Source organism: Canis lupus, chromosome 5 (genome assembly GCF_048164855.1).
Source record: "Canis lupus baileyi chromosome 5, mCanLup2.hap1, whole genome shotgun sequence".
Taxonomy (NCBI): Eukaryota; Metazoa; Chordata; class Mammalia; order Carnivora; family Canidae; genus Canis; species Canis lupus.
In genome coordinates this window covers 75,161,926-75,187,198 of record NC_132842.1, presented here as the reverse complement: position 1 = coordinate 75,187,198, position 25,273 = coordinate 75,161,926, and the positions used below count along the sequence as shown (strand labels likewise).

The 25,273-nt window shown below is 45.6% G+C and overlaps 1 protein-coding gene across 2 annotated transcripts in view; it reads right to left on the bottom strand.

Moving 5' to 3' along the window:
- LOC140634172 (RH-like protein) overlaps positions 1-17,530 on the bottom strand; it is a 36,401-nt gene extending 18,871 nt beyond the window's left edge. The window contains exons 1-4 of one of the 2 annotated variants that reach the window (XR_012031686.1): positions 17,307-17,530; positions 8,353-8,539; positions 4,224-4,374; positions 78-228 (exon numbers count right to left, since the gene is read on the bottom strand). Coding sequence is in view for 1 of the 2 variants with exons in the window: in XM_072827754.1 (XP_072683855.1) it covers positions 78-228; positions 4,224-4,374; positions 8,353-8,539; positions 17,307-17,454 (637 nt within the window). In the remaining variant the exon portion in view is untranslated. The remainder of the gene's footprint in view (positions 1-77; positions 229-4,223; positions 4,375-8,352; positions 8,540-17,306) is intronic. The other variant, XM_072827754.1, reaches the window with a different exon arrangement.
- Positions 17,531-25,273: the final 7,743 nt, after the last annotated feature.

Below are 25,273 nucleotides of genomic sequence, written 5' to 3'. Positions count from 1 at the left end.
CAGAGCCATTTGGGAACCTCTCACTTACTCCAGGGGAAGAAACCTCCACACACCCCCACACCCCATCTTGTCCTCACCCAGCATGGTAAACAAACTGGAGTTCTTTGTAGTCTGATGCTTCTCTACCAGCACTGCAACAGGCGGAGACCTTGAGAGGCACCAGGTCACCATCAGCCCAAAATAGGTTGCAAACACGTGGATGTACATCATGCTGGTGTGGTTGTCCGTCTGCAACAAAGGGCAATGAGTCCCTACAGCCTCTGCCCACAGGCTAACCCCATGCTCCTAGGAGACAGTTCTGAACTTCACCTAAGAGGTGTGACTTGGAGTCATGAGACTGGTGTTTGGAGCTTACCCAGCCCAGAAGTTCCCCTTTCAGAGGAGACCGAGGACCAGCCATGTATTTATTCCAGGGAAGTTGCTGGTTGGCCTTATCAGTAGCTCCTACATGCTTTTTGGCTGAGATCTACTTAGGTGAGGCAAAAAGTCACAAGGACATGCATCCTCACCGCTTCCTACTTTTCAGCAGAATTTATGGAGTGATGAGTGACATAAACTTTGCAGCATGAAGCAGCCAGACTTTTTATAATACTAAAGTCTTTGGTAAATTCTAGACACATGCTAATTTTTGCTTTATGAATATTAAAGTTAGTAATCCTTAATAACTTAGTGGACTACTTACTGGTAAGTCCTGCCAACTCTGCCTTCAAAAAATATCCAGAATTGGCTGAATTTTTACCACCAAGCTTCACTGACCCCACCTTGATTTAAGCCCCACCATCGCCACTACCCCAAATTATTGCAGTAACCTTCTAAATGGTCTCCCCATTTACACTCTTGTCCCTCTATTGACTCCCCTCCACACAGCAGCCAGAATGACCCTATGAACATCTAAGGCAGTTCATGGCCATCTCTGCTCAGAATCTTCCAATGGTTCCTTTCTCATTCAACTCAAAGTCTACATTCTTGCTATGACCTGGAGAACCCTGTGTGACCCACTCCCCCTTAACCTCTCTGACTTCACTTCCTGCTCCACTCCTGGAACATGCTTCTCACTCTTCCTCAAACTCACGGGCATGCTCCCCCATCAGCCCACTTCACTCTGGCTTTCCCATGGCCTGGAACACGAGGCAGAGGGAGTGGTCTACCCTGGGCGCAGGCAGTAAGGGGGTGCATTGTCTGGAGGGAATTTAAAACAATAATAAAAGTGATTCAAAGTCTGTCTGCTTTTTATTATCACCATGTGCCAACAATTCTAAACTGTGGGTGATAAAATACTCCTGGAAGAGGGAGACCACTCCCACCGCCCTGCCTTTGACCTACCACGACGCTTAGACACCTACGTGCCTTGTGCTCTTGCTGCCTTCATGTCTCTACTCAAAATTATTTATTCAGGGGAAGCCTTCCATGGCCCCCTTATCTAACATTTTATCCCCCTCTCAACTCTTCATATTTTTTCTCTATAGTAATCGACACTTACTAGCAGGCTGTATCATTTGCCTACATGATTGCTTATTGGTCATCTTTCCCTCTGAAATGGAAGGTCCACGACCACTGCATATTAACCACTGCCTAAAAGATGCCTGTTTCATAATAGGCAAGGAATAAATATTTGTGAATGGAATGAGAGAATGGGAAGGATACATGCATGGACCTTCCTGTTCACATGACTGCAATGTGTGAATGTATCCTTATTTAAAGTATTTTAAAAAGAAGAAGGAGAAGAAGAAGGAGAAGAGAAGAAGGAAAAGAAGGAGGAGGAGGAGGAGGAGGAGGAGAAGGAGGGGGAGGAGGAGGAAAGAAGAGAAAACATTTGCCACCCTTGCTGCCCAACGAAGCATTCCATCCCTGGGAATCTACCTGCAGTCTGGACTAGTCACATGCTCCCAGTAGGACCCGCCCCCCGCACACTGCCTGCACATGGCAGACACATGGTCCCAGGAGCCAATCAGGTTCTTTCTCACTGGACCAGAGACCTGGGACCAGCTGATGAGAGAGGAGCCTTGTTTCCTACAGGATCTGGGACTTAGAAGCTTGGAAGCAGAAGGGGTAAGACCATGTTCTCCACTGAAGAGAATGCTGATGTACAATGAAGAGGAACAGAACCAAAAGATGGAGAGCATGAACTACCTGGGATCTTAAAGTTCTCATATCCAATTCCAGTCCTGACTCTGGCTGCTACCCCTGCCCTTGGTGATGCTTCTATTAAATTCTCTTCTTTCTGCCTAAAAAAGCTTCAGGGCAGCTTTCTTTCTTGAAACCCAGGAGTTGCAATTAATCCTTATGGTAAACAGAGAGAAAAAGCAGAAAATGAAAGTCTTGGGACACCTGGGTGGCTCAGCAGTTGAGTGTCTGCCTTTAGCCCAGGGTGCGATCCTGGAGTCCCTGGATCAAGTCCCACATCCAGCTCCCTGCAGGAAGCCTGCTTCTCCCTCTGCCTGTGTCTCTGCCTCTCTCTGTCTTTCCTGAATAAATAAATAAAATCTTTAAAAAAAAAAAAGAAAATGAAAGTATGCCTAGGTGACTTGGTGAGCCCTTAGCGATATATATATATATAAATAAACGATTTAATGAATGGATGGATGGATGGTTGGATGGAAGAGAAGAGAAAGTTCTTATTCTTACAGCAGAATACTAACTAATGGTTGTGGAAGGGAAGATGGAATTAGAAAGCCAATATTGAGGGCACATGATTGGCTCAGTCCATAGAGGATGTGAGAGTTGATCTCGGCTTAGAGGTTTGAGCCCCATGTTAGGCATAGAGACTAATTAAAAATAAAGTCTTTTTTTAAAAAAAGTTTAATTTATTTATTTGAGAGAGAGAGACACATACAGAGAGCACGAGCAGGGGGAGGGGGCAGACGAGGAGGGAGAAGCAGACTCCCTGCTGAGCAGGGAGTGCAATGCAAGGCTCAATCCCAGTGCCCTGAGATCATGATTGAACCAAAGTCAGATGCTTAACTGACTGAGCCACCCAGGCGCCCCTAAAATAAAATCTCCAAGGGGAAAGAAAAAGAAAGAAACCAATATTGGCAATCATCATAATACTAACTGATTCAGGCCAAAAAAAAAAAAAATCCATAGACACTAAAACCAATGGATGAAAGCTTTATAGAAACAAGATTTTACAGAATATTATCTCCCCCATAAGATGCTTATTAATTATAAAGGGGAAAATAGCAACTTTAAAGTAGACAAGCCTGGAAGACAACAACTTAACAGGTGACCAAAGTTAACATCCTCAGTAATGGGACAAATTGACCCAGAGCATGTGGCTCTTGATATGATGCACTGAGAAGGATACAACATCACTTCTTCTGTGTAATTCCTGCCAGAAGTGCATACCCTTCAACTAATCATGAGGAAACAGTAGACAAACCCACATTCTATGAAATAACTCGCTTGTAACCTCAAAACATGTCTAGGTCATAAAATATAAAGAAAAACTAAGGAACTGTTCCAGATTGAAAAAGTTTAAGGAGACATGAGAACGGAATGCAAAACATGATCCTGGACCAAAAAGAAATACATATATTTAATAACATATAATAATTTACCAATATATATTTATTATGTTAATATTACTTTCCAAAGTTTGTTAACTGAACAAATGGTTATGTAAAAGAATGCCCTTGTTTATAGGAAGTGCACGCTGAAGTAGGGGTTAAAATAAAGTCATATAGACAGATGAAGAGAACCAAATATTAATAAATAATAACTTCCAAGCAAAGCTTCTAGACCATTGTTCCTTTTCCCACCCCAAATATCTCCATCTTCCTTGAAAGACAGGCCTGCAGACTCTACACTCCTTGCTGATTGTCCATCCACCTGCCTTGTGGTCTCTGAGGATTTCCGCACCTGCCCTACCATCTTTCTCTCCATCACTCCTCCAGGACATCATCTTTGTCTATCCAACTCCCTCCCTCTGTTCCTTGACCCTTTTTCTTCTAATAACTTTCTTAGGTTATTTCCTATGTTTCTGCCACCCACATCGCCTGTCAAACCTTAGACCTTGCCCTCACCAGCGACCGCACCACCTCCAATTAAAGCCATTAGGTTGCTGTGTTTAAACATGTAGCATAGATCACAATTTTGGAACCCCATTTGGGCCCATCTTCATTCTTCTAAATCCCAGAAACCCTACCAAATGGAGGCAGTATCCGCCACCTCCACCTCCACACCTCTCCTCTCCAAAGTCCCCTCCTCACAGCACTGTGACTCACCCCGAGGTACTTCCTGTCAACCATCCTCACGGTGACAAAGGCTGTCACCTCCACCAGTGCCATCACAGTCAACTGCAACAGGTTGGCCTTCCCCAAAACGGCACCCACTGAGATGAGCACAGACATCGCACTCATGGTAGCCAGCTTAATACTGGGGAGAAAGAGAGAGAGAGAGAGAAAGAGACAGGAATAACTGAAAAGGATCTTCTCATTCATTATTCACCCATTCACTCATTCAACAAGCCTGGCATTGTCTGAGAAACCAGGGACACGGTGGAAGATCAAGGAGACAAGATTGCATCCTTGTGGAAACCGATGCTGCCCATCTGGGCTCTCCACGGGCTCCTTCCCCCATCAGGGTGGCTTCAGGGTGAGAAATTGATCTGCACATGCTCATCTGTACTGAGGCCACTCTGAATTTCTCATAGGACTGCCATAGTTACAGAGGCTGACTTTTCACTTAGGGTCCCCTTCTAGGGTCTGATCACGGATCTGCCCTTGGCTTCCCTTCCGCCTACATTTTGCGAAGATGCTCAATAGAGGGCGCTCTTCACCTGCTGGCCTGCCTGCCATTCAGCCGCCCGTCACCAGCAGCTTGGCTGTGCAAAGAGATGGCTTAGAAATAGGACAAGCCTGCTTCCAGTCCCAGTGTTTCCACTTGAGCAGCTATTTAATCTCACTGAAACTGTTTCTTCATCTGTAAAATAAGAATGATGATAATATTTATCTCGTGGTAGTGCTGTGGGGATTAGTAGGAATATTCGTGCATGTGTGTCTAGCACCATGATTGGCACAAAGAACTAACTCAGGAGTAGAAGCCCAAATGATTAGCACTACTACTGAATCCTTCCTTCCCTTGACAAATGAGCTAGCTCGGTGTGGGGATTCAGGAGGAGAAAACAATTTGTTTTCAAGGCACTTATGATCCAGTTGGGGAGGCAGGGCTGACATCGTAAGTCTGTCTGCTAAGACTATCCATGATATTACATGGCTAGAGGGGTGCACCAGAGGGAGGGAGAGAGCAATGAGGGCTGGATTCATCAGGGAGGGCTTCCTGGGGGAGGTGGCAATGAACAGAATAATCCATGGTAGTTAAACCAATCCACCCTCTCTGGGCACCTTGCTCTGAGACCACCTCCCCTCCCTGATGCTATGACCACCACCACCACCACTACAAAATAGTGATAATTTATTAAGCATTATGTATAGGAGGCTCACAACTTCATCACCTCCTTTAAATTTTAATCTTCCAAGTGGCCTTCTATGAATGGTGCTAGGGTACCGTTCAGTACCCCTACATTACAGAAAAGGACACTGAAACTAGAAGAGGTGACTCTTTTGGCCAATAAGTTAGTGAATGACAAATGTGAGGTTCAAACCCAGGTGGCCTGGATCTAAAGCCTGTGCTCTGAAGTCTGGACACAGCCTCCACAGCATTTGCGGCCAATGTAGTATCTTACTTAGGGCTCAAGGGTTTCAGACGGGAGATCTGAAGAGGGCCAAGGGCCTACCCAAGGAGTCTCACAGGGATCAGGAATTATTTAGAACAGAAATTACAGGGATCCCTGGGTGGCTCAGCGGTTTGGTGCCTGCCTTTGGCCCAGGGCGTGATCCTGGAGTCCCAGGATCAAGTCCCACGTCAGGCTCCCGGCATGAAGCCTGCTTCTGCCTCCTTCTGCCTCTCTCTCTATGTCTATCATAAATAAATAAATCTTAAAAAAAAAAAAAACAGAAATTACTGAATGTTTCACCATGCCTGGCCGTGTTCTGTCTTTTTGGTGAGTATTCACTTAATTGGCAAGGCCCTAATTCAAAAGGATACATGCCCAGTGGTAGGATTTCAGACCCAGGGACCAGTTGGTGCCAGGGAGGTATTGAGACAGTGAAGTGCAGTGTTCAGGGGTGTAGACTCCAGTCCAGCCAGCCTGGGGTGGAATCCTGGCTCAGCCCCTACCTGGCTGTGTGACCTTGAGCAAGTTACTGAACCCTCTGTGCCTCAGTATCCTCATCTGCAAGGTAGAGTCAAGGACTATGAAGCTGTCATAAGGGTAAAGTGAGTTATTATGTTTCAAGCACAGTTAGAGAGTTGGTAATTGCTACTATCCTCCAGGAGAGCCCTCCTGGACCTCTCAAAATATGGCATTAAAAATATCACAACTTTTAGAGTTCCTTTTATTTTCATTTTGGTTCCAATAACCATTTACTAAGTCTTTATTACACAAGGAAAACAGAGCAAAGCTGAGTAGGACAGGCCCCCGAAGGGACTGGTCATCAGTGACTCAAGGCAATTCGATGCCAAGTTAGGCTGCACACTGTGGGTGAGGCCAAGGGAGAAGGGGAGGGCCCATCCCTCTGGGAGGCAGGCCTGGGCACCGCCCCCTGAACCAGCCAGGCCCTTGGAAAGGTCAGGAAGGAGCTCATTGTTCAAATCCGTGAAGCCAGTCCCAGCGGGGGTCACAGCTGGGAGGATCCAGGCTGTCAGAGGTGGGGCAGGGGAGTTCACTCAGCCTGCAATTGGCCTCATCGTGTCTTCCTGGATTGAGTCAAGAACAAGTTGACCCCCGTGGGTGTGGGACCTTAGAAGGAGCAGCCCAGAGGTGCCCGGCACTAAGGATGCAGGAGCCTGAGGTTTGTGTGACCTTGAGCCAAGGCAGCAGGAATGTCTGGTCAGGGCCACCAATGTCAGAACTCCTCCAGAGAGTGCACTTTGCCTCTTCCCAGGTGTTTCTTGGGGGTGGGTGGGGGTGGCGGGATGGGTATTGAATCCCCATGGGGATTAGCTCTGAAACTTGTTAGAAGAGAGGCTCAGTGGTTGAGTGTCTGCCTTCAGCTCAGGGCATGATCCTGGGGTCCTGGGATCGAGTTCCACATCGGGCTCCCTGCATGGAGCCTGCTTCTCCCTCTGCCTATGTCTCTGCCTCTCTCTGTCTCTCATGAATAAATAAATAAATAAATAAATAAATAAATAAATAAATAAATAAAACTTGTTAGAAGAAAAAATGTGAAGGTTTTTTTTCAGGGACAATAGGGAACTGACTGAGCTATGGTTCTTGTCATAACCACCCTGGAGGGTGTGGGAAGGGTTGCAGATAGTAAACAGCTAAAGCCATTTCCACCACTTAGCTGTGTGACCCTCGGCAAATACCTTATACTCTCTGAGCCTCGATGTCCTTGGTGTACACCAGTTAGACCCCTACTGGAAGGGTTAAGCAAAATAATGTTTGTGCACTGCCCGGTGCCATGTGGGGAGATGGTCAATAGCAGTGCCCAGAGATTTAGCAGGGGTTCAGAGGGGAGGATGGAGTGGCCTGGAGAGGTGACCGGTTTCCCAAGAGTCCTAAAATGGGATTTACCATCATCTGGACGGGACAGAGATTTAGAGTTGGGCAAAAGCAAAAAATAACATACAGGGTAAATTTTATCGAGTTTTCTCCTGTCAAGTGCTAATGCCTTTATCTTCTTCTTCTTTTTTTTTTTAACTAGGCTCCATGCCCAACAGATCTCTTGCTCTACCAACTGAGCCAGCCAGGTACTCCATGATATATACATCTCCCCTTGTGTAACCATCACCCAGGATAACACTGAGAACATTTACTGTGCCTCATAAGGTTCTTTTGTGCTCCCTCCTCATCAATAGCCATCACTTTCCTCTTGTAAACATTATTCTGACTTCTAGCAATATGGGTAATTTTGCTAGTTTTTAGAATTTCATATGAATGCATTTATATGGATCAAAGTTAATTTAAAGGCATGGCTATTTTTTGTTCGCTGACATTTGAGGACTAAGAGAACTTCTTTGTTTTCAAGAGACTGTGACATTTCTATTTCTTTTCTGTAATCTCTATTAGTTTTCTTTAAACCCATATTGCTTGTGTAACTTGATAAAATCATGCTCAATAATGAAGAAAGAACTTGGGGAGGGCTGTAGATCCAGGTTCAGGGTTGTCAGATAAAATATAGGATTCCCAATGCAATTTGAATTTTAGAGAAACAGTGAATAATTTGTAAGCGCTTATCCTCAATATCACATGGCTTCAAGGAGACAATCCCAGCTCTTCTAGAACCAGCCTTCTTGGGCCACATACCCTCAAGGACCCCCCAAAAATAAATCCACCCGCCGTCTGGTTACCTGGACAGTTTGATGATCACCTTCTTATAGAAGGACCATTCCAGGAAGCCATCCACCAAGACTGCCCACTGCACCCCCAGGGCCAGCAAAAAGAGGTTGAAGGCCACGCTGCTCCAGCCATATCTCCGCAAAGATGAGTTGAGGAAGCCAAAGCCAAGGGCAGCCATGATGGTCACATCCTGGAGGACTGCCCAGGGGCAGATATGGAGAAGGAGAAAGAGAAGCAGACAAGATGGAAAGTTGTGTGAAATTAGAATTTACAGAACCTACAGAATTAGAATTTACATATATTCTGTATGACTTTATGGATGGCAGCTGGAAGGGATCACTATGAGCACTCTGGCAAGTTACTTGGCCTCTTTGAGCCTCAGTCTTGTCATCTGAATAATGGGACAAAACATACCAGGAAGGGTTGTGGCAAGGATAGGATGAGCTAATACTGGTGAAGCACAAAGGCAGGGCCTGAGCCATAGGGAGAGCTCAGTAAATGTGGCAATTACTGTTATTATTAAACTTAATAATATGAATATGTGTAAAGCATCTGGACCAGTGCTTGGCACACAGCTGACATTCAGCAAAGGTTAATTCCTGCTGCCACTGAGGAGCAAATTCGACCTCCCCGATCATGTGCATGAGAAAGTAAGAGCACAGAAGCCAATGATTTGGCCCAAAAAAAGAGGGTCAGAAGGAGGCCCAGGGGTTCTGTTGGTTAAGAACCAGATTAACTTTGCAGAAAGCAGCTCTCTCCCTCTGTCACTTGCTGGGAGGGACCCAGTAGACCAGCAGGAAGCACCCAGGCCATCTAAGTGAGCCTTGCCTTTTCCAGCCTCGGACCCTGCTCAGGGGCTGCTGGGGCAGGCAAGTGCGAGAGACTTGCCTAACGGCAGGGAGAGGTCCAACCAAAGGAGGAGGGTGAGCATTTCTATCTAATTCCAAGTTTAAAAAATGAGTAGCAGCTTGACAAACTTGGGTTCAAATCAGGAATCTGGCACTTTCCAGCTGTTTGGCTTCATCTGGTTATTTCATGTCTCTGAGCTTTAGTAACAGGCTACACGTCTTAAGTGTTTCCCATGTGGCAACACTGTTTTATTTATTTATTTTTTAAAGTAATCTCTACGCCCAACGTGTGGCTTGACCTCACCCCCCTGAGATCAAGGGTGCTCTCCTGACTGACCCTGCCAGGTGTCCCTGAGACAAGGTTTTAATCACATCACACAGACCAGCCCACTTCCTTTTCACAACCCCCCTTCAAGGTGCTAGTATCACCATTTCACAGATGTGCAAACTAAGTCACGGGGGTGGGGTGGGGGGGGTGGGGGGTGGTAAATAACTTGCCACAGGTCTAGATGGTCTGTTCTGAAGCCTGCACCTTCAACTACCATGCTATCTGCTCTTAGTCTTCTCATCTGTTAAATGGAAAAAATAATCATGCTCTTCGGGGGGGCCGGGGGAGCCAGAGTCCAATGATAGAATAAAACAATTGCTCAGAATAGACACTGTTTTTATCAACAAACACCAACTATTTCACACGGATAAATGTCTGGGGAGATAACTTGAAAGACTTTGTCCCCCCATGGCTATTATCTCTGGGTTTGGGAGGATTTTACTTTTTTCTCGGTGTTCAAATTTTCTACAACCAGCATGCAGACAGTAAACAAAAACAAACAACACACACACACACACACACACAAAACAGCCCAGACTTCAAGCTTAGACAGTTCCGTTTGCTCCCAGCTCTGTTCTTCCCCATTAAGTTAAACCATATTAAAATTGCCAACATTTGACAATTTTTGACCTACAAAAATGTTACTTTTTTAAAGATTTTATTTATTTATTCATGAGAGACACATAGAGAGAGGCAGAAACAAGGGCAGAGGGAGAACAGGCTCCCTGCGGGGAGTCCAATGCAAGACTCGATCCCAGGACCCTGGAATCATGACCTGAGCCGAAGACAGACACTCAACCACTGAGCCACCCAGGTGCCCCCAAAATGGCACTTTATACACCTCAATCCCATAGCTGTGTGGTCTTGTTCGTTGCTTACCTTCCTCATCAGCTAAATAAGGACAACTGTGCCCGCCTCAGAAGGGGCCGGGGTAACTGAAGGAAGTGATGATTTGTTGAGTCGTGGCACAGCGTCTGGCGCAGGGAGGATGCTCCTAAATAGTGGCTATTCCCCTCCTATCATCACCATTTTCGCCATCACAGTAATAAGAATCCCCCTGGTCTCCGCTGGCCTCCGGCCCTGGCTCTGATGACAAGGGAGCACTGGCTTCCAGAACTCTCCAAAGTCTTAGAAAGCCCCTTCAAGTCCCATTTAAATTCACCTTCATGGAGAAATGCATGGGGTCTTACATGTGAGACTTGGGGGGAATATTAACGTTCCCCAAATAATCTAATCCCACCAGGATGTTGAAGACCCCCGAGGACTTCCAAGGGGTCTGGGAACTAGGGGAGTGGGTGACAAATGGCATGGATTCAACTTCTTGTCCCTTCTTCACTGCCACGGGGGAGAAGGAGGCTGAGGCAATGTTTCTGTCTCCTACTTACATCCTCCTAGGTGTGGGGGAGACAGGGCACATTTTTGTATAGATTCCTTCAGGAGCCAAGCACGGAACTATGTGTTTGAAAGGAACAATGCATATTTGGGAGTGGTAAGGCCTGTGGCCAACCGGAGACTGTACACCCAACTATCGATATTCTGGTTCAATCTTCTAGTAAATCCTACTTAAACCAAACACATCTGTCATCTAGCAGCAACGCCGTACGCGTAGGGTCCAGACTTACTGAAGATCCCGTGAATAGGGAGACTCTTTCACTTTCCTCTCATTTTACAGAAGACCAGAGAGAGCCTGTGACTTCCTCAAGGCCACACAGCATGTGCTAACAGCAGAGCCAAGCTCTGAACTCCAGATACAGTGCTCTCTCACCAGGCTTGGCTGTTTCTTGCTCTAAGGGACCCCAAGCTGGTCCCCTGCTCTTTGGGCCTCAATTTTTCTCTCTGTAAATACGTAGGAGTTGTACTTGCTATTCTCTAAGGCTCTTACAGCTCTGACATATTCTGCGGAGAGGAGAGAGAGTGGGGAGAGGAGGGTAACCAGGATAGGGCAGACGTGGGACCCTAAAGATTAGAGAGTCAGAGGATCTTGGGTGGGAGCTTTATCAGGCACAGATGCCATCCCCACCACTGCTGCCAGGTGTAGGAGCTCAGGCCCTTCCTCCTCAAGGCCCCACATGGGCCCCAAAGAGAAGTTGTACTCCACCCAGTGGGGTGAAGTCAGGGTGGCAGTTTCTTTTTTTTTTTTTTCTTTTTTTTTTTTTAGGGCGGCAGTTTCTGGGAGCTGTTGACAGAACCCATTTGCCCCAAATGGGTGAGTCAATAACATTAGATTTCAGGCCTCTCTTCACTCTCTGCATCATCCTACTTCCTCTCCCGCCCACCCCCCCACCCCCCAGAGCTCTAGGCTCCCCTCCAACTCTTCCTAGGTCTCTCTCCCAGGACCCCCATATCAGGGTCAGGTCCCAGCTCAGGGCACCCCTCATGGCGCTAGCCTCCACCTCTCAGATTCTGCACTGCACCCCACATCAGTTGCTCGGCAGATAGGCTAATGGACTCAAAGGTGTTCAGGGGTGATAAGGAGTGGATGTGCTCCAGGGGCCCCAGGGACTGGGCCCCAGAGAGGAATTCTACAGTCTAAGATAGGCCTTCAGGAGAATTTCATGAAAGCCCCATGACTTGCAGGAAGAGTCTAACCTGAGAGTCCAGTGGTGTGAGAGGAGATGATAATGACCAGCACCGTAACAGCAGGCACATGTGTGTTCCCCCCACACACCAGGCACCATTCTAAGTGCCCTATGGCTTTAACCTACAACAACCTCAGTAGTAGGTACTATTTATTATCCACCTTCTACAGATAGGAAAGGGAGGCACAGAGAGGCGCTGTAACTAGCTCAGGTCACACAGCTAGCAAATGGTGAGTGATCTGAATCCCAATCATGCATTGTTTAACCACAATGCACTGTGCCTCTCCACATAGCACACATGGTATAATGGGAAAGACTATGGACTTTGAGTCAGGTTGTCAGGCTTCAAAGCAGGGCTCTACCTCTGTGTCCCAGCTTCCTAATCTGTAAAATGAGTATGAAACAATGGCACCTGCTCAGGAGACCACCATGAACATTTTCACTGACTCATGCAAATCACTTAGCCTAGCATTGGATACACAGTGTTAGACACCATTGTCTTTTTCCTACCACTTATTGGTTGTATGACTTTGGGCAAGACCTCCTCTGGCCTAGCTGCCCCTGTGATTCTAGTTCTGTGTTCCCATCCACCTTTGTTCTTTCCTCTGGCCCATAAACCCTTCAGCAGCAACAGCTCTGAAGCCAGAACCAGCTTCTGTCCCTTAGGCTTTGGGCTCGACTTCCACACTGTTCTCCCCACTGCTGACCAGGAAGATCTCTGTAGTCCCACACTGGGACCACCCATAGAGCCCCATGCTGACTTCTGCTCCCCAATAGCCTCTACCCCCACTCTACCTTCACCCCTACAGCATCTTAGAAATAGAAAAAGAGATTTTCCAATCAAAGGAGGCAGCCAAGACTAAGATGTGGAGCATTGTAGGGTTTGAGGGTTTGTATGTACAGGTCAGTGGAAAAGCCCCTCTTGTCTACTCCCACCCTACCTTTACCCCTACAGCATCCTAGGAATAGAAAAAGAGATTTTCCAATCAAAGGAAGCAGCCAAGACTAAGATGTGGAGCATTGTAGGGTTTGAGGGTTTGTATGTACAGGTCAGTGGAAAAACCCCTCTTGTCTTTGGTAGCTCCCCTCCCTTTGGGGAGTAGGGGGAGGGGAGCTGGGTAGTACCCACAGGATAGTTTCCCAATTTGGAAATCCTAGAGCAGGTTCTGTGTACAGATTGGGGAGTAATGGCTCCCCATGAATCATGCCTTCTAGTATAGACCCCTCCCGCCTGGGCTGGGCCTTGTGATTTGCTTGGGCCAATGTGACATTAGCTAACATGTTACAAGCAGAGGTTTGAAAACACCCACTTGCTGGGGCTAACTTACCCCCCTTTACTGCAACAAATCTTTTGCCGAACCACTTAATCATGATCACGAACAAATTAAATGGTTCCTATTTTTGGTCATGAAGTTTGGGGGTGGCTTGTTATGCAGTAATAGATAGTTGATACACTCTGCTTCTCCTAAATATCTCATAGGCACCTCAGCCCAAGCCCAGAATGAATATATCATTGTTCATTTACCAACACTGCCCCCCAACCTGTTCCTTCCCTTGTGCTTCTCGTCTCAGGAATTGGTACTTCCATATACCAAAGCACGTCTCCAAAGCCATCCTTAACCCCTCCTCCACTTTCACCAGGTACAGCTCATTTGATCCAGCTCCTTCCTGAATATTTTGACTCTTTGCTTCTCCTTCACTGTCCCTGCCCATTTGGCTTCTGGCCATGTGGACCAGTGGTCATCAGCATAGAAAACACACACCTCAGAAGATGCTCCAGACAATCTAGAGGGGCTGCTGGAAGAAGATATTAGCCCTTCTAGTTTTGTTTTTATGAAAATATAAGAAATTAAAGTTTATTAATAATGAAAGTGAATACTCTTAATCAGTCTTGTGTTCATTCTTTCAAACCTTTCAACAGCAAATTGAATAAGTACTAGTGTCATGTGACCCAGGTTGAATGGAGGCAGAGAGAGATTGAATAACTTGCCCAAGGTCTTGAAGCTAAGAAGGGGCAGAGGCAGGGTTTGAATCACTCTGGCTCCAACACTTCTCAAACTCTCATATATGTAAGAGCCACTTAGAGGGTTTGGTAAAACACAGTTTGCTCGGCCCCACCCTGAACATTTCTAACATAGGTGTAGACTGGTGCCTGGGAATCTGCATTTCTAACACGTTCCTGAGCTGTTAGTGGCTGAGATGAATAGTCTGGGGACCAGACTTTGAGAACCAAGAATCTAGGCGATCCACCTCCAAAGGCCCTTGGTAAAGTTTGCAGCTCTGCAAGTATTTAATATCCATGTTGACCCAGGAGCCTCCTCTGCTTGCTCAGGATGTCAGATGGCTTCTAGTCTCCCAGCTTTGGAAGGTGTCCTGAGGGAATACTGGGCCAGTGGGAAGAGGGTGACGTGTTTCTCCGTACTCATCACATTGCAATGAATGGGAGGGTTTTGTTTTGCTTTTTGTTTTAAATTTAATTCTTTATTATGGAAAAACGTTAAGCATATACAGAAGCAGAGAGAGTTGCATGGTGAATGTCATACCCCCATTCCCAGCTTTGATGACTGGCACACGGGGCTGATCTGTTTTTTATTATCCTTTTCATTTCTTTCCTTTTTTTTTTCTGCATAATGCAAGCCCCAGACATTGCTTCATTTCAATCCTCTCTAGCAGCTAGAGGCTTAAAAAAAAAGACTTAACAAAACTATTCTCAGACTTAACAAAACTAACAACAATCCCTGTATATCATACAGGATTGACGCTGATTGCCTCAAAAATGTCTTTTTGGAATTGGCTGGTTTGAATAACGTTGAGTTCCCATGGACTGGATTAGATTAAGTGAATTGACAGATTAGATTACCTAGTTTTAGCTCAACTAATCTTCACAAAATGAACTAATAGCTGGAACAACTCCTGCCTAAAACCACAGAATGAAGGCAAAACCATAATGGCAGCCAAGCATATGAAAAAAAAAAGGAAGAGTGATATTTCTTGTGCAAATTCTTCATCTGTCACATTCAAGATTAAAAAAAGTCAGTTGAATTATATCTGACAAGAAGTCAACCAGGAGTATTTGAAGTTATCAAGAAGACTCTAGGAATGGATTGACATGCACTCTTAGTAATGGGAACAATGGACCTTGCCTTGAGATTGATTGGCACCATCATGATCACTAATTTGAAAATATTGACCTCTTTCAAATTTTCTAATTTGTGTGTATGTATTATTATAATGTATAAAATATATTAATGCAGCAGTACCTGATTATAACATGTAAATATGGTGCATGCTTGAAAAATGGTGTGCATGATCAGAAGCGCTTGAAGCCCTCTGGTCTACACTACACACAAGCCTGCACACCAGTCTTCCACCTCAAGTCATGGCCCCTTCCCTACCCCTACACTAGCCATGGAATGGCTTTCTCCATAACCTGAACCCAAATTCGGCACATCCTTGCTTCCTATTAGGTCATCAGCATGAAGGTCAGACTCCTTACTCAACCCAGTGGGTCCACCATGCCCTACTGCCTTCTTTGCACTCTCATGTTGCAATGTTAAGCGCTAACCTGGTCCACTGCAATGAGTGCACACACCAGCTCTTGCTGTCCTCCCACTCTGGATGATGACCCGTTTCCACATGGTTAAGTCCTACCGAGCCTCGGAGACCTGGTTGGTCAGTCACTCCCTTCCAGAAGCCTGCCCTGACACCATCAACTCCCCTGCCTGGGTTGTAGGCCCTCCTCTGTACTTCCAAGTTAAGTGAGTGTCTGAGGACACTTTATTTCTGTGCTAGCAGCACAGCATAGGGATGAAGAATGTGGACCCTGGCGCCAACCTACAGAGTTGAAATACTGGCTCCTACACCCACTGGTTATAAGTGACTCAACCTCACTGTAAAATGGGGCAGTGAAGCATAGTGGTTAAGTGCATGGAGAAGAAAACCAGGCCGAGTGCATTTAAATTAGCTGAATGACCTTGTGCAAATTATTCAACGTCCATGTGCCTAATTTCCTTACATGAAAAACAGAGATCATAATCGTTCCTACCTCGTGGAATTATTGTGAGGGTTCAATGTAAAGTATTTAAATAGTGCCTGCACATAGTAAGAGCTCAATAAATATTAGCTCGAATTAGCATGTGTCTCGATCCCACACTGGAAGTAATACAGGGTTGAATGAATTCATGCATGGGTGAATGCATACATTGAATTACGTTGTATTAGACTGAAAAGAATTAAAGTAAACTGAAATGAACTTAAATTGTGTTTGGCCTTGCTCACCAAGCGCTAAGGGCCCCTCTCTGGGTCAGACCCTGAAGTGCTGAAGTCCCCAACTCATCTCTGTCCTGCTTACTGCCACGGAGGGCCCAGAGATGTCTTTTTTTTTTTTTTTTTTTTTTTTTTTTTGCTCTCAGCCAGCTAGTCAATTAACATCACTCGGGAAGAAGCCGGCACTCAACCAGACTGGAGCTTCAGCTTTGAATCAGGGAGGATGTTCAAGGAGGCCTATCCATTATCACAGATAAGATATTGGCTCACTGAGATGCTTGAAACTCATCCCAGTTAAAAAAAAAAAAAAAAAAAAAAGCAAAAGCCGCACCACTGTGGACGTCCGTCTTGTTTACAATTGTGCTCATCACAGTCTGTGAATATTTTTAGCTGCATGTAAAATAACAACCATCTTCTATTCCTCTCCAGCCATATACCTTATGGCTCTGGATTTGCAGACAGAATGTAGACTTCCCAGCCAATAAGTGAGAAGGCGGCTGGGGGCGGGGGAGGGGCAACAGACTAAAGCTACTCAAAGAAGGGTGGTACAGAAAATGAGCAAGAGAGACCAAAAAAAGGAAACAAAAAAAGCCAAACAATGTGAAATTCCTTGCTGTTAAGGAGAATGGGGAGGAGGAGACAGAGAAGCAGAGACTTATGAAGACCATTTGGCAAAGGAAATTCTAGAAATACCGAATAGGAGGCCCCTCACTGCCCTGACAAATCAAGGAAGGCTTCATGAAAGAGGAGATATCCATGCCAGTCCTAAAGGGGAGCCTATGTTGTTGGCTGGGTCTCCTCACAACCTATGGAAGGAGATGTGGGAACCCATTTATTCAGACACTTTATGGAAAGGAACATGTTGGCCCCTGGAGGACCATAGATCTCCTCTTCCCTGGTTCCTCCTATTTGCCTCTGTGACCACTTCCCCTCTGGACACTCACCTCGATAGATCCCCATGAGCTCCTTCGGATCCTGTGAAGAAGTGTCATAGGAGGTGAAAAAGAAGAAGATGACCAAGAAGGCCAACTCTAGTGCTATTGTCCACAGGGGGAGGCAGCCCCGCACAGACGGCGGGTACTTAGAGCCCATCCTGTGTCGGTCTCCGTGTGGCACTTCCACCAGCCTCAGGCATCACCCCTCTGCCTCCACCCCTCCTCAAGGGAGTGATAGGGAAGACACCCGCCAAAAGCCTTATCTCAGGCTTCAAGGCTGGCTCTGCTGGCCTGTCTATGGAGTTAACACAGGAGCAAAGGGACTGTGTCAGGGAGGGGGAAGAAATGCATTTTTCCCACACTAATTCATTCAATCACTCACATATTTGTTCATTCAACAAGTAGTTGCTGCATTGCTACTATAACAGGCACTGTGTGCAGCTTAAAAGAGGGCATCCATTCACTGGGCACCCGAATATAATACCCCGCCTTTGCTCATTACTTCAGTTTACCCTCACCATTCCCTGTAAGGTAGACAATGGATCGATACTCCCATTTTACAAACGAGGCTCAGCAAGGGCTTTGGAGTGGCAAAATTTCTCTATAAAACCTTATCCAGTGAGCTCGTAATAAGGATGCATTGAATGAGAATGAAGGAATGAAGGAATGAAGGAATGAAAGCAAAGAACAACACTAAGCCCCAAGGAAGATACAGACAGAGCCCATGGGGACCTAACTCCTCAGAGTCACACGGTTGAAATTATTTATATTTGAATCTGTATTTAAATCTACTTGTTTCTAAATCTTTTAAGGGTAGGTGGGGGAAAAGAAAGGAGGCCTGGGTTCAGCTCTAGTAAAAACCTAGTGGGGTCATGCTCCAGCCCGAGGCCGTAGTTGTCTCCAGCTCTGGTCACCTCCTCTGCCTTGGGCCTGAGTACTAGTAGCGCATTTGAGACAGGCCACCAGCTTCAGCACCCTGTCTCCCAGCAGCGGATAGTCCCTTGAAATGGGATTTAGGACACCTAGGGACCCTGCAGCTAACTTCCTTAGCCCACATCCATGTGCCTAGCAGAAGATCTGATCTGTAATAAGCAGGAAGGAAGGAAGGAAGGAAGGAAGGAAGGAAGGAAGGAAGGAAGGAAGGAAAGGATTGAAATTTTCTTACCTTCTACACTGGCCCCAGCCATTGGCCACTGAGTATAGACTGGATTTATGGGGCCTCAGATAATAAAACTAGACTAGGAGTTGCAAGTAGGTAGATTTTGGTCCATCATGGGTGGATACTTTATTGGCCATTACAGTTGTCCAGCTCATGAGGTAGTGAGCACCCCTGTCACTAGCAGAATGCAAACAGAAGCTGATGGTTACTTGTCAACGATGTCTTGGAAGTGATTCATAGGCGGTTTGCAGGAGATTTTAATCATCCAGAAGAATCTTGTCATGTTGTTTTTAGATGAAGAAACTCACACCCACAAGGACATACCCAAAGTCATACAGTTGACATCTTGCTCAGCGCAGTTTTATTTGCAGAAGGAAAAAAACTGAAAGTAACTTAAGTGTCCAGTCGTAGGGGACTGGCAAATAAACTACCGGACATACATCTTGCCACCAGTATCGTGGTCCTGAATGGATTTGGAAAATCCAGAGGAAAATGCTTTTAAGATTTATCAAAAGTGACACTGAGGATATACTATTGGGTGGAAAAGAGTATGCTCCCACTTTTGTAAAAAAATAAAAATAAAAACAATCTCTTTTAATGCATGCATGGGGAAAAGGATGGCTGCACACCACTGACACCAGTTCTTTTTTGCTTTAGACGTTTTCCTGAGCTAACACGTACCAAGCACGTAACATTGCTAGGCCCTGTTCTAGGCACTCTTCATTAATGACCCTGTGAGGTGGTTAGGATTAGCCTTATACTACAAAGGAGGCACCCGAGGTGCAGAAGGGTTACAAGACTTGCCCAAGGGGACAGGACGGGGAAGTAGTAGAACTGGGATTCAACCCAGACATAAAGCCCAGATTGTGCAATTGGGTGTTTAACTACTTCCAAATCTAGGAATGTAGGATCCCCAACCCTCTGCCACCTCAACAGTAACAATGGAGAGAAGGTGCCCTGACCCCTAGAGATACAGAGATCGAAGTTTCCATTCCCTCGTGGTCACCCCCCAGTTCTGATTTCTGGCCATCAGCACTTCTTAATAAGTGGGTTTCTATAAGGAGGGTCTCCCCTGCGCCAAGAATAGATAAGCGTGACCCTCGCTGACCTGGGTCCTGTACCAGCACCTTGTAAACCAGGCAGCTGGACTCACCTGCCCAGGGGGACCAAATGTCAGGCAGATGAACACCAAAGATTTCTGGTCGCTGCCAGCCCCCATGCCCAGAGCCCCCTGACGGTTGTGTTCACCTGCTGGCAAACTCAATGTGGATGGCAGCTGGTTCCACAACACCAGAAACCCCTGTGCAGTTTGCTCCTGCCCCACCGAGGGACTCACTGCTTGACAGGAGGGCCAAGCTCCTCGCCAAACAGGCTTTCTTTAATAAAGGGAGGTGTCCCCCACACTTGGCCTCTCCCAACAGATTTGTTAAAAGGGGAATGTTCTTCCTTCCCCTCTGACTCTTGCAAAAGGTCCCTGTTTTCTGACCATTGTTCCAAATATTCTGTCTCTAAATCATCAAGGCAGCTCACCTGGTACAAGAAAGCACAGGGGATCTAGGGCATATACATCACAAAACAAATATGGTTAAATGTTCATTGTTGAATCTAGGTGGGAGATAAATGGCTTTTCGTTATATAATTCTTTCAACTTCTTCGGCATATGTTAGAAACTTTTCATAATAAAATGTTGGGGAAAGCACTGTGTGTACCTGCTGCTCCCTCTGCCTGAAACCCTCCTCCTGCCAGATAACTGCCCCCGCCCTCTCCTTCTCAGAGCCAAGCAACAGAAGACTAGGGACTTCTGACTCTTGAATCTCAGCACCTAGTGCTCCATCCATAGTAGGTTATCAATAAATATTTTTTAAAAGATTTTATTTATTTGTTTGAGAGACAGAGAGCGCACAGAGGGAAAAGAAGCAGACTCCCCTCGGAGAAGAGAGCCCAACTCAGGATTGCAATCCCAGAACCTATGGGTTCTGACCTGAGCCAAAGGTAGGCGCTTAATCAACTGAGCCACCCTGGTGCCCCTAAATATTTGTTGAATAAATAATAGCTGCCATTTCTGGAATGCCAAGCACCAGACCAAGCATTTTGTATACTTTATTCCATCTGCTTTTCCCCTCTAGCCTGTGAGTACAGGCACAGTCATTCTGTCTTACAGATGAGGAAGCTTCTGCTCAGAGAGGTGATGTGAGTGCTCAATATCACACAGCTAATAAATGCTAGGGGTGGGACCCAACCCACATTCATCTGACGCCACAGCTTATACTGTCAACTACTTTGCCTTTCCACCTTCCATTTAGTAAACTACTCACAGTCTCAATTTCCTTATGAGTCAAATAAGATGAGCTGCTCTACTTTCCTCACAGAGTTATTGCAAATACAAGAATACATAAGCATGAGTGGCAGCTGGGTTCTAGAATTGAAGGTGGGTGAGTGGTGCCATGTCTGTGGCATTCTAAGTGACCAGGCTTCCTCCGGGTGTGATGAATCAAGTCAGGGAGTCAGAATTCACACATAATCATGCATTTTCTGTAAAAATGAGACTCCATGAGAATGCTCACTATGCCCTCCTCATCTGAGTCAAGCATTGTAAAGCTCGGTCATGGGCAGCAAGCAGGAGGGAGGTGGGTCCTCCAACCTCTCGCTGGAATTTTGTCCACACCAAGAGTATGATCCTGCTCTGGGCATGCCTGGTTAAGGTGTGGCTAAGTCAGTCAGTCATTCATTCAACAAACATGAGGTTTGAAGTCAGGCAGTCTGGGTTCAAATGCTGACTCCAAAAATTATTAGCTACGTGAACTTGGGTATGACGACCAATATCTCTGTTTCCTCACCTATAAAGTAGGGAAACTTGTTGTCAATCTCATAGTGTGGTTATGAAGATTTTTTTTTAAGATTTGTTTATTTGAGAGAAAGAATGCGTGCCAGTGGGGGGAGGGGCAGGGGGAGAGAATCTTCAAGTAGGCTCCCCACCAGTGCGGAGCCTGATGTGGGGCTCAATCCCATGACCCCCAAAATCATGGCCTGAGCCAAAATCAAGAGTCAGGCACCTAACCAACTGAGCCACCCAGGTGCCTGACTGTGAAGAGTAAATGAGAAAGTGCACATAAGTGTCAGATGTGTGGAAAATTCTCCATAAATGTTAGTAATTATTATTATTGCAAAGGTTGGCATGCTTAGTGTAGAAAACTCTGAAAATGCAGATGTGCATAAAGTTCACATAAGGCACTCATGATTTCAACATCTCCAAAAACCAGTTCTACTTCTTTTTGTATATTTTTCAGATTTTTTTTCCTATTCATGTGAATTTATGCCTTGTTTCTTCTCCAATAGAAATAGGATTATACAGCACATACCGTTTGGTAACTTTCTTCTTTCATGAACAGTATATCCTAAGTAATTTCCAAGTCCTGAAAATCTTTCTACAACACTATATCACGGGGGCTAAGAACCCATGCACTGATGCCAGAATTTCTGAGTTTGAACCTGAGTTCAAATCTCTTACTTTGTGACTTTAGGCAAAGAACTGAATTGCTCTGTGCCAGTTTTCTAATTTGTAATATGACATCAGTAATAATCTCTACTTCATAGGGTTGTTGTGAGGATCAGATCAAGGTGCGTATGGTACTTAGATCAGTGACTGTACATGGTAAGTGCTATGCGTCACCATTCTCCATGGCACACCAACCTCCATGGTAAGGATGTATGATCATTTGTTTGACCAGCCCCCTTTGCAGGATTATCTGGTTATGTCTAAACTGTTTTGGTTCTAAACACTGCAATGAATACCCTCATTAACAGGGTTCTCTGGGGGATAGAGACACATGTATAAGAAGTGGCCATCCCAATATCTAAACTTTTCTGTGACTCCTGCGGCAGAGGACCACAGTTCAAGACAGCAGGGCCAGCCCTGCCTGGTGGGCTTGGGGGATCAATGCTATTGAAAGAGGTGGGAATCCAATTTTCTTATTTGTGAAACAGGGTGTGGTGATCACTCTCCAAGCTATTCTGAACTATTCTGAGCTCAGGTGAAGCTCAAGTGAAAATCTCAACCCCTTGCCCATCAAATGTTCGAGGAGAAGAGGAGAGACAGCCCTGAATTCTTTACTGGGCCTTGGTCTTTTGAATGAGAACCAATGATTTCCCTTCCCTGTCTTGCTCATCTGTAAAATGGTCACTGATCTCCCCTGGTTCCTGACTGGTCGTAGAGATATGGGAGCTGGAGGACTCTGTAGCAGGCAGGAGGCCTGCCTCATCTCTGCCCAGGGATGTGCCCTTAGGACACTAGAGAGCCATTTGAGGGTTCAGAGGGGGAAAGGCTGGCACTTGAGTAGAGCCCAAAGGGGCTTGGGCTAGGGTGGGCCTGGAAAAGCGATGGTCTGGCTGGAGCAGGAGGACTGAGAGAGAAGGTGATGGAGAAGGTCAGTCTTACTATGACCTGTGCGTGGGGTCTTGGCAAGGGGACCACTCTCATCACCCCACTCCAGCTAATCATCAGATCAATAAATCTAATCATCAATAACCATCTATAGGCACAGAACATGGTCTATAACATCAAAACTTGATCTCACTCAGCTGTTCCTTGAGCTAAACTCCTCTACCAAGCCAATTGCATAATTTTATTTTCTCTAAGCCTCAATGGAACTAGCACAACCTGCTTCTAAACATAGGGCTTGAAGAGTCTCCAGAGGCGACCTTGGCACAGGGTATACAGGTAATTCAATACTGGGTAGTTGGGACTAGAATCCAGATTGCTTCTTCTCAGACCATCACCCTGAGATTTTCTCTGTTCTCTTTCTCTCATATAGCCCTATGCCTGAAAGTAACTCCCAGTCACTCCATACTTCTGCTACAGCATGGAATGTCCTTGTCAGGATGGTAGGCTAGAGGTGAGCTCCAGCGCCTCTGTCATCTTTTCCCTGGATTACTCACCTATTCATTCCACAGTGTGCCATTGCTCTGTCCTAGATAACAGGGACATAAGGACGAATGGAAAAGATCATGGATATGGCTCCATTATAACCTTACTGAGTTGACTGTCTCTCTCCCAGGTAATCTGGGACCTTGTAGTCATGGAGATGAGAGCTATTCAGATCTGGACCCCATGGAGTCTGGAGCCAAGATCTTACCATGTAATCTTCCTAATGCATTCAAGCCTCCAACATATTGATTTAGGTCTTGTCTGTATCTTCCTCCATGAACCAATTCACCTTGGCATTGAAGCCTTTTTCTGCTGCTCCAAGCAGAGCATTCCATTCAGACCCTTTCACAAGGACGGGCAGCCTTGGTGAAAGTTTGAGCTCACAGAGTTTGTTATCCTTGGCCACCCAGTGTCACTTTATCAACATGCTGGAGAAAAGTGAGGGATGAAAAACAAGGATACTACTAATAGTAATTGCTTGCTCTTACCTACTGCGTGCCTGGCCCTGAAAGTTCATTATCCTGTAAGCCTTAAAACATACCTGAGTGGAAAAAAGAGGTTCTAAGATTCTATAACTTGCCCAAGCTAGTAAGTGACCAAGCTGGAATTTCAATCCTGGTCTGAAAAAAGCAGGTACTCTTGAAATTTTTCTAAACTGCATCTCTCCAGAGTATGGATCCAATCCCCCAAGAAGCTTTGTCTTTGGTGGATGAACAAGCCTCACCCAAGAAACCATGACTTAGGAGCAGCACTGGGCTGGAGATGCTCTGTGTGGGAGCAAAGGTAGGAAGGAGGGAAGTTAACGTTGCAGTGGGTTTGAGGACAGTGAGTAGATAAGGCTTGCTGGCCTGGGTAGGCCTGGAAAAGGAGACAGGGTTCCCAATGTGATAGATCCGGATGCCATAATAAAAAGAATGGTTTTCAGGCACTGGAGGACCTTTAAAGATTTGTGAGCAGGATAAAATAATGGAGAACAGCAGATGAGAATGATGAATTTGATACAAATCACAAGTTCCTCCTTGGGAGGGGGGGGTGTTGATGTAGGGGGTAATTACAGGGCAGGAAGAGGTCCACCCAATTCAGGGCAAAGTCAGATACCATCTGCTTCCTGGAAGTTTTAAAAATGTGCTGGAAGACCACCTCACAGTCCTACTGTTGGCACATGGTTAAGTTGGTAGAGCTACTTGATAGGAGATTCAGCAACCATCAGAAATATTTAGGAAGGACCTATAGTAACAAGGGACAATGTTTATATGAAAGAACAGAACACAGGACGCCTGGGTGGCTCAGCAGTTGAGCTTCTGTCTTCGGCTCAGGTGGTAATCCCCGAGCCCTGGGATCCAGTCCTGCATCAGGCTCCTGACCCGAAGGGGAGCCTGCTTCTCCCTCTGCCTGTGTCTCTGCCTCTCTCTCTCTCTCTCTCATGAATAAATAAATAAAATGTTTTTTTAAAAAATTAAAAAAAAAGAACACAATACAGAGTTGAAGATCTAGTATGATGACTACTCTGTTCAGTAATAATAGCAGTAACAGTAATAATAATATCACCCATGGGGTGATATTATTAATAGATATTATTAATATTAATAATAATATTAATATTAATAATATTAATATTATTAATATCTATTATTAATAGAAAAGAAAAAAATTAGGATGCTGATGGTGGTCGTGTTGAGGGGATGAAATCCCTGGGTGCTTTCTTTTCCCTTCAGCTGCTTTTCGACAGCTTCCCAGTTTTCTTTAATGACCTTCCTTTTTAAAAAGAATCTTTGCTGTCTCTTATAATGTGATTTTGTCACTCCTGCGTTGCAAGGGAGTCATGAGAAGTCAACGAGCAAGTAGATGCAAGGCACTCAGCACGGTGCCTGGCACCAGCTCGTGCCCCACGAG